The 8995-nt window shown below is 38.9% G+C and overlaps 1 protein-coding gene and 4 non-coding genes across 5 annotated transcripts; all 5 read left to right on the plus strand.

Moving 5' to 3' along the window:
* The first annotated feature begins 1859 nt into the window (after positions 1-1859).
* On the plus strand, positions 1860-6959 carry rps7 (ribosomal protein S7). Its single transcript, XM_088930188.1, has 7 exons — positions 1860-1900; positions 2576-2653; positions 2799-2870; positions 3503-3646; positions 5123-5187; positions 6225-6375; positions 6848-6959. The coding sequence occupies exons 2-7, from the start codon at positions 2579-2581 to the stop codon at positions 6923-6925; spliced, it is 585 nt and encodes a 194-aa protein (XP_088786314.1). The 5' UTR covers positions 1860-1900; positions 2576-2578; the 3' UTR covers positions 6926-6959.
* LOC148840055 (small nucleolar RNA SNORA73 family) lies at positions 3115-3337 on the plus strand. Its single transcript, XR_016090218.1, has one exon. It is a non-coding gene; the product is annotated as a small nucleolar RNA SNORA73 family (small nucleolar RNA).
* Positions 4677-4899, plus strand: LOC148840056 (small nucleolar RNA SNORA73 family). Its single transcript, XR_016090229.1, has one exon. It is a non-coding gene; the product is annotated as a small nucleolar RNA SNORA73 family (small nucleolar RNA).
* LOC148840057 (small nucleolar RNA SNORA73 family) lies at positions 5379-5601 on the plus strand. The gene has a single exon (XR_016090251.1). It is a non-coding gene; the product is annotated as a small nucleolar RNA SNORA73 family (small nucleolar RNA).
* On the plus strand, positions 6432-6654 carry LOC148840058 (small nucleolar RNA SNORA73 family). The gene has a single exon (XR_016090240.1). It is a non-coding gene; the product is annotated as a small nucleolar RNA SNORA73 family (small nucleolar RNA).
* Positions 6960-8995: the final 2036 nt, after the last annotated feature.

Consider the following 8995-nt stretch of genomic DNA (forward strand, 5'->3'; position numbering starts at 1 on the left):
GAGTCTGGTCTCCAAGACTGATGAGAGCAAGTTCCTCTCACATGCTCTAGCTTTGAGGAAGAGAAGGGTGATAGTTTCTTCTATTCTGCCTTCCCCTTGTTTTCTCCCTTTCTCCTTTCGTCATGCTGTTTTCTACAGCCATTGAAGGCTCTAATGATTTACTATGAAGCTAATTAACCAGAGTAAATCACCAGAAACCCGCTCTAATTATCTGTATTTACCTGGCTCACTTCTGAACAAGACTGTGAGTAGTGCAATCCGAATGTGAACTGCAAACGTTAGGGAAACTTTGATACCTACTGTAGCTCATAACAATATAATGTATTGTTATTAAACATTTAAAGGGCCCAGAGATAACAGAGACATTACAACTGGATTGTGAATGAACTGTTAATTTGCATGAATGTGTCACTATTGCTTATAAAACTACTATATCTTTGTGGAGGGACCAGCATCCAAGCACCTCTCATTGCAGAAAACAGAGCAGCCCACATAGTTCCAAAATGTCTTTGCCCCTTCGCATCTAATCTCCCCTTCCTTGCTTGTACAGTAATTACACAATATTACAAACAATGTGTTTTGATGACAGTTAGCCAACCCATGATCACTAAGAAAGGTGCCTCTTTCTTTAAAAAAACCCAACATTTGGTAAGGACAATTGACCAGGTAAAAATATATCACCCCTCTGCTTTGGAAAAGAGGTAAAATTCTGAATTGTCAGAATAATTATAATTATTATTTACCGACACCTGAAGAAGGCTCCTCGGCCAAAAGTTGTGTCTCTTTTCTTTTCGGCATGGAATAAACTTTTACCTGTTCCTAATTATTATTTATAATATAATATTAATAAATTATTTTATTAATGATTTGACTTATCTGAAGAGACATATACAGTAGCACATTTGCCCATTAATACAACTGGGAAGTTTACTGGCACAATTTGAGGTATGCAGCATTTACAAGCATACAAACAGCAGTACCGCTCCTAAATATAAGCACGTCACTGTCCAGTTTTTACTGTCTAGTAAAAAATAATTTTGAAAAGCAAGAGATTTCCAAGACTGCAGGGAAGGGACTTGATTTGATGACTGACTTTATGACTGTTTTTCAAGACATTACATGCTCAAGTATCTAATTAAAACTGAATGTATTCATCTATTATGTGTTTTAATACTTTATGAAACCAATGAATACCTGGAACATCTCCAACTATAAGGGTGTTATGTCGTAGGAAGAAGGTACACTTTGCATTTCAATTTTTTTAATTATAAAATAATAAAATGTTAATAGAATAAATTATTGCGTATTTCTGATTTTTTTGGAAGTACGTATAACCAACATAGCGTGGACGTTGTTTCTTTAATTTAACAGCACCTGTTTCACGTAATCATTGGAGTTTATATTAACAATAATAACACATTTTAGCTTCGGTACGTTTCAATTAGAGTGTTCTAATTCCTACTCCTACAGATTGTCTGTGTAGTAGTCAAATGTTCATAAATCAAGTTAAGGCTGAGAATAAGTTTCCCCCTCCACAGAGTCCCCTTTACTGTTAAGCAATATAAAGAACGTTTTTACTCCAATGCATAAAAGCTACACACAGCACGAACACAACATTCTCGAAACGTATAATGAGAATCCAGGAATAAGAGGCAGCCTCTTCAACAGAAAGTGCTGGCAGAATTATTTTTATTCTGAATTGTTCACCTGATTACAGTACACTAAGATCTCAAATTAAACCAAAATATATATAAAAACCGACCCCGGTTGCAGCTTGCACTTTGACCCGGTGAGTCGCACAGTACTTTCGAATGACTGTTTTCCCACAATCCTTCAGTCGCCGCGCTTTTACCCGTCTCTCGCGAGAGTTCGCTCTCTTCCTAGGCCGTCACTGACTGAGGTAGGTTGCTGGTAGTGTAACAGAGATTATGCTTTCAAACAAAAAGTAATTAAAATACGCACTAAAGAGAATGTTTTGGTTCTTGATTTAATAAAGAATGAAGGGATGCGTTAGATTCTTGTCTCTTTGTTTGTGGATGGCTGTTCAGTGAAGGTAAAAGGAGAGGGTTGTATCTGGCGGTGTGTTGGAAGGATACGGACAGCCATAATCGTTCGGGCCCCAAGTGTGTTAGTCTAAAGCGTTCAAATTTAATGCAAGAATTTCACACAAAGACCTGTTAAAGAATATAGATTAACTTCCCCTATGGATGGCATATCTGTCGGTTTACTTAGGAGCAGTCCCATTTAAACGTAAAAGTTTTTGTTGTAACTATTTGTTGCATTTCTCATACTTATAACCAGTTTCGTTTTAAGACGTGTTTGAGCTATGCGTGTATGTTTGTTTTACTACTATAAACGGTCGATCCTGTCTTTTAGCATTAAAAGAGCATACAAATATAAACGTGTTTTTGGCGTTAAGCAGAAAAGGGCGTCCATCTGATTATTTGATTGATACGTGTACCACCTCTTTAGTTCATTTCAGTCTTGGGAGCCTGAAGAAAATGCCTTTCAATTTCTGATTAGAATATTTTCCTCCTCACTAATGTATAGTTTTCTTTTGTTCCACCTTTGATAGGCCATGTTCAGTACCAGCGCTAAAATCGTGAAGCCCAATGGCGAAAAGCCCGACGAGTTCGAGTCGGGCATTTCCCAGGTATGAATTGAATCAAAGTCTTTGACCAATTTGTGAATTTAAAGTTCTGGTTATAGTTGCCACTTCGTCCGTTGTGTGGTATAGGGCCATTTTGATCTTGAGTTCGTTGTATAAACATCCGAGGTTTCACCTTTGCGTATTTCAGGCTCTTCTGGAGTTGGAGATGAATTCTGACTTGAAGGCTCAGCTGAGAGAGCTCAATATCACTGCTGCTAAGGTTTGTGAGCTAGTGTGACTTCTAAGATGCTCTGGTGTTAAACATTCGTTTTTTTTTCTTGGATGGTGGGGGTTTGGATAAAATAAATGTATACCAAGTAGGTAGCTGTGTTAGCATGCGTAGGCTGCAAAAGAACAGGTAAAGGTTTATTCTTAAACGTTCACCGGGACAAGCATTTTTTGTTAAATATTCCTTATTGCTTTCATTGAGCTTTTCAAAACATTTGACATTGTTGTACTTGACCCCAACGTGGACATCCTGTGAGGTTGCTCTCACATGGCTCTGTTCGTGTGGCGTATGGGAGCGTAGCACTTCACAGTGCTTTGACGTACAGTCCCGTTCCACGACGTTGGAGAGCAAGCTTGTCCCCGGCCTTCTGGCTGGTGAGGACAGCGTCCTGTATATTCCTACATCTTCCCAGAGTCCTTGGGCAGTTACTGGGGAGAAAAACCATGCAGTGCACAACTTCTGCTAATCAAGTGGAAGATTAAGTCTTTACACTAGTGATTATTTCTACATCTGTCTTATGTATTTTGTTGCAGTGTGATCGTAGGTTGTATTTAGTCTGTGGTAGTTTTCTGTTCTAAAGTAGTTATTTTTATTAGAATGAGATATTCTATTTATGTTTTAAGGAAATTGAAGTTGGTGGTGGCAGGAAGGCTATCATCATCTTTGTGCCAGTGCCTCAGCTGAAATCTTTCCAGAAGATCCAGGTGCGGCTTGTACGAGAGCTGGAGAAGAAATTCAGTGGGAAACACGTAGTCTTCATTGCCCAGGTACGTTTGGCCTTGGGTCGTCTTGTAATTATGGCCAGGTACCTTTGCTGTCTTACCTGAAGCTCTATATCTTGGTTTAACAAAAGTTTAACCCTTTCCCTTTGGTTTGCACATTATTAAACCATGTTCATAAAACTTTGCTTTCTGGATTTCAACCATGAAATAAGAATGTAATGTGCTGCCTATCTTATTTCCCCTTGGTTTTGATCCCTGCTGGAATTTAATAAGGTGGAATTACAAATGAAGTGGAATTATTGTCCGATCATATTGGGAGACTTTTCCAAATGTGAGCTTGGAGTCACTAGTCACATGTACTTCAGAGGCTTTCCTTCTTTAACATGGACAGATGCTCCTTTTACGTGTAAATTTAGAAAGCTACATGGTTTTACTAATTGCATTTACGTAGCGCTTTTCATCCCAAAGGATCCCAGAGCGCTTTACATATAAGAGGGGACCCACTTCATCCACCTGTGAAGTGCAGCACCCACCTGGGTGACGTGCGGCAGTCATTATGTGCAAGAGCCCCACTACACAGCAGATCAGGTAGTGAAGTGAGCAGTTGTCACTACTTGAATTAAGGAGGAGCATGAGGTAGGCCACATTGGCATTTAGCCAGGGCACTGGTTTAATATGTCTTCTCTTCTGACATGGTGCCATGGGATCTTTAAGAACCGTATAGTCCTGGACTTGGTTTAATGTTTCATCTGAAGGACGATGCCTCCTATAGCAGTGTTCCCAGTCACTATGCTGGGGCATTAATTTGGACATTCTGATCACAGGGGAAGCATACTTCCTGCTAGTCCATAAAAATTACTTAAACAGCATTTCAGTTTTCCTTGTAGGTCTCCCATCTCAATACTGACTAGTTTAGCTTCTGAGATCTGATAAGATCCGATTTGAAGGTGGTACTGCTGTGATTAACATAGACAATGATGTTGTATACAAGCCATGTCTTTCAGCTTTGGTGCTTATTTTTGCTTTTATGCTGATTTAATTTGAATCTTCAGACTTGATCCAGAATTGCTAAACCCCAACGTGGACATCCTGTGAGGGTGCTCTCACATGGCTCTGTTCGTGTGGCGTATGGGAGCGTAGCACTTCACAGTGCCATGACGTACAGTCCCGTTCCACGACGTTGGAGAGCAAGCTTGTCCCCGGCCTTCTGGCTGGTGAGGACAGCGTCCTGTATATTCCTACATCTTCCCAGAGTCCTTGGGCAGTTACTGGGGAGAAAAACCATGCAGTGCACATTATTTTACCTTAATTATAGCCTGGGATTGTGAATTTGAATGTACTGCTCTGATCTAAAAGATCTTAGGTTTTATTCATATCGGATGAAAAGGGTATGCTAATATGGTTATATGTATAGTGGTAGGTTTTGATTGGTTCTTTTCTCTGTTGGTGGTTTTACTGCTATATTACTACAGTAAAATCCCAGCAGGCTGTCTTACAGCATGTTGAATGTTTTTTTAACAGAGGAGAATTCTGCCCAAACCAACAAGAAAAAGCCGCACAAAGAACAAGCAGAAGCGTCCCAGGAGGTATGTTCAAAAGCGTAAATATTTAATAAAGTACATACTCTAGAATCTGGTTATTAACTTGTTACTTTTACGTGTGGAAATAATTCTAAATAGGCAAAAATACTTCTAGATCACTGAATATTTGCATTTACCTCAATGGTATACTAGTAAATACTGAGAACCTTTAATTCATGTTAGACACACTTTCTCACCCAACGTGGACATCCTGTGAGGTTGCTCTCGCATGGCTCTGTTCGTGTGGCGTATGGGAGCGTAGCACTTCACAGTGCCATGACGTACAGTCCCGTTCCACGCCGTTGGAGAGCAAGCTTGTCCCCGGCCTTCTGGCTGGTGAGGACAGCGTCCTGTATATTCCTAAGCCTTCCCAGAGTCCTTGGGCAATTACTGGGGAGGAAAACCATGCAGTGCACAACTTTCTGTATCAAATGTTAAAATTTGACAGTTGATGTTAAAATCGGAGTGCTAAATCTAGCCATTTTCAAATTTGTACAGTAACGCTATTGAATTTGTAGTTAATTATATAACTATAGGAGCATTAGAATAATTTTCAAATTGCATTTTTAAAGTAATAAAATACTGTAAAAATCCATCTGATTGCACTTTAGTCATAGCTTCATGTGTTCTAGAAATCTAAAGTTTGTGTTGATAGGTTGGTATACTTCAGAATCTTTTCTAAAGATAGAAACTATAGACATTTATAATCAAAGTTTTCAAGAATTTCAAATGTTATTCAATAATTTTAGACAAATTGTACGTTATATGGTTTGCAGTAATTAGCTTTAAACTAATTTTAGTGTATGGTGAAAAACATGACACCTGAGATTTTTTACTATTTTATTCTCTCCGTCAGTTTTTAAACTTTATACTGTGTGCTGCCACCAAATGTTTTTAAAGTTCTGATAAAATTTAGAAACTCAAAGGATGCTGTTGTATTATGCTGGTACTCGCCATAAGACATAACTGAGGTGAATTAATCAAACTTATATATTCTAATTGTATATGATAGTTTAAATTGAAGATCCATTGATCTGTTTCAGCCGTACACTGACTGCAGTGCACGATGCCATCCTCGAAGACCTGGTCTTTCCAAGTGAAATTGTTGGCAAGAGGATCCGTGTGAAACTGGACAGCAGCCGACTCATTAAGGTTCACCTTGACAAGGCCCAGCAAAACAATGTTGAACACAAAGTAAGTTAGTCTCAAGAACTCTAATTATGTTTGACCCACCTCCCCCCCCACCCTCTACAACGTGGACATCCTGTGAGGTTGCTCTCACATGGCTCTGTTCGTGTGGCGTATGGGAGCGTAGCACTTCACAGTGCCATGACGTATAGTCCCGTTCCACGACGTTGGAGAGCAAGCTTGTCCCCGGCCTTCTGGCTGGTGAGGACAGCGTCCTGTATATTCCTACATCTTCCCAGAGTCCTTGGGCAGTTACTGGGGAGAAAAACCATGCAGTGCACATTTTAACTCTGGTATTCTTAAGTTGCTGTCATTAATGACAATATATACTGAAAAAACTATATATGCATTTTGTTGAGGCACAGATTAACTTTACTGCACATATTTAAATGTTTAATGTGATGTTCAAGTTTAATCATTGGAAAGGCTTTTTACTTATTAAAATGAGTGACAAGTTGTTGTTTTTTTACCATTTTAGGTTGAGACCTTCTCTGGTGTCTACAAGAAACTCACAGGCAAAGATGTTGTATTTGAGTTCCCAGAGTTCCAGCTGTAAAGTGATGACGACTAAATAAATTTATTGTCATGTTTTTCCTTATCTGGAGTGGTTTAATGGTATTTTAGAATTTGAATTTATTTTATGGGAAACTATAATAAAAATAACTATTTTGAACATTGGGCGGTTACTGGGAGAAAAACCATGCAGTGCACAGTAATACCTTTACATAGGTTTCAGTTTATTGAACCTATTGGTTCACAATTTTTTTTAAAACTTCTGCAGTTCAGGTGCAGTTAGCTGAAGACGAGCACTAAACCAGCATGGAACTCTGATTGTTTGATAGGGGGGGGTCTTCCGTAATTCCTTGAAAACGGGAGTTTTGCTTAAAGATAAAGAAATGCCTTTCAGCCTGCACACAATTGTCCATATGGGATTCCTGCCACACAGCTGTTAATCTTGCATAATGGTGCTGGTCAAACAGGAGGCCTAGTATCAGGCGACCGGAACAACTTGGCATAAGTTCTACAGGTGTCTTCCATGTCTAGTCAATGTATATTTTAAGGAGTAGCTTAAAGAAATTTGTAAGTGAGAAATGTGAAAGCTTTGGGAATCAACTGTACTTTGTTTTCCCTTCTGGCTTTTTCTCCAGTGAAATATAATCCTTTTAATGGTGTGCAGTGTTAAGTGGGGCTTGGTAACGTATTTTTTATACGTTTACTACTGCACCTTGGAAGCAAAGCATATAAAACCTTTCAGTTGGGTAGCTGCATCAGCATACGTAGGCTGCAAAGGAACAAGTAATAGAGTTGAAAGAATACGCCTTGCGTTTTCTTTTTAGCATGGAATAAACCTATTGTTTATATACAGCTTTACATATTCTTTCACTTTGAAAGCATGTGAGGAAAAAGTGGAATTCGGGTAACTGGCAGCACAATGTACTGTTAAATATTCTTATGTATAAGGTCTAAATATCCTTTATTATTTTTCCTCGTTTCTGGTCTGACTGGCAATGTGTTGGAAACATAAACCATGGTTAGGATGTAATAAAGCATAATTCTAGTTTAGGTTTGGGCAACTCCAGTTCCTGAGAGTCCTAGAGATAGTATAGGTGCTTTCTGATTTAATACAATGCTTGGACTTAAATAGGAAAGAACCTGGGGGCCAGAGTGGAGGTGTCTGGCTTTGTTCAGCCTTGGCCAGGCTACAGGCGTGGACAGAGTAAATCTCGAGCAAACAAGATGAACCTAGATGGTTTTTAAAGGATAAATCAAATGTATCAATGATCACTTTTTTAACAGAAACTGGTCAGCCTAATTTCTTCTATTGCACAAGGAAATACATTGTTTAACAAAACACATCTTTCTAGTGACAAGGTGATTTTGTACAATACCCATGATGGTACGATGAGAATTTGCCATCTAAACTGTTAATGGTACAGAAAATTAGTTTTTAACAGTGCTTCAAATTTATACATTCATATACATTGGGTGCCCACCTGTTTGAACGACAGCCTGGATATGTATCTTTTTGGAATTCCCACATGCTGGGCTGCTCTTTCTTTCTAGGTACAGTATATGCCCTCACTACATCGCAATGTATGGGGAAAGTGCCCTGAAGACCTCATCACATATCGGGAGTGTATGACAAGTCTAGTAGTATCAAATGTTAGAAATCACTTCATATTACGTTTTACAGGTGCGATGTAATAACTTTAGTCATATGAAGATTAAACAGCTTTCCTCTGCAGATGTGCAGCCTAACTTATCTCCTGACAGCCGTATCTCCCACTACAGATCCCTAGTTCTCTGTAGAATGGGAAACTTAGAAAAAAGAACTGCATTTTGTGATTGGTGGATTGCCATAGAGACAGATGCTCTACCAATTCTTTTTGCCAATCATTGTGATTTTATCTATAAGGGTATACCCTAAGATATTTTTTTTCTGGTAAGAGGAGAACGTTTTATGCCCTAAAATTTCCAGTTTCCAATTTTTTTGCCCTAGAGACATGCTGTACCAATTCTTTTTGCCAGTTATTGTGATTTTTTGTCTATAAGGGTATACCCCTTCTTGTGAGAGGAGAACGTTTTACTCCCTAAAATGTGCCGTTTCCAATTTTTTTTCGTTTGT

The sequence above is a fragment of the Atractosteus spatula genome, chromosome 2 (assembly GCF_055471065.1).
Source record: "Atractosteus spatula isolate fAtrSpa1 chromosome 2, fAtrSpa1.hap1, whole genome shotgun sequence".
NCBI classification, from domain to species: Eukaryota; Metazoa; Chordata; class Actinopteri; order Semionotiformes; family Lepisosteidae; genus Atractosteus; species Atractosteus spatula.

Excerpts from the sequence above, each read along its gene's own strand:
- rps7 (XM_088930188.1), top strand. The coding sequence starts at position 2,579 with ATGTTCAGTACCAGCGCTAAAATCGTGAAGCCCAATGGCGAAAAGCCC. Across the intron at positions 2,654-2,798 it reads TCGAGTCGGGCATTTCCCAG|GCTCTTCTGGAGTTGGAGAT; the intron begins GTATGAATTGAA and ends TGCGTATTTCAG. Across the intron at positions 2,871-3,502 it reads TCAATATCACTGCTGCTAAG|GAAATTGAAGTTGGTGGTGG; the intron begins GTTTGTGAGCTA and ends TTATGTTTTAAG.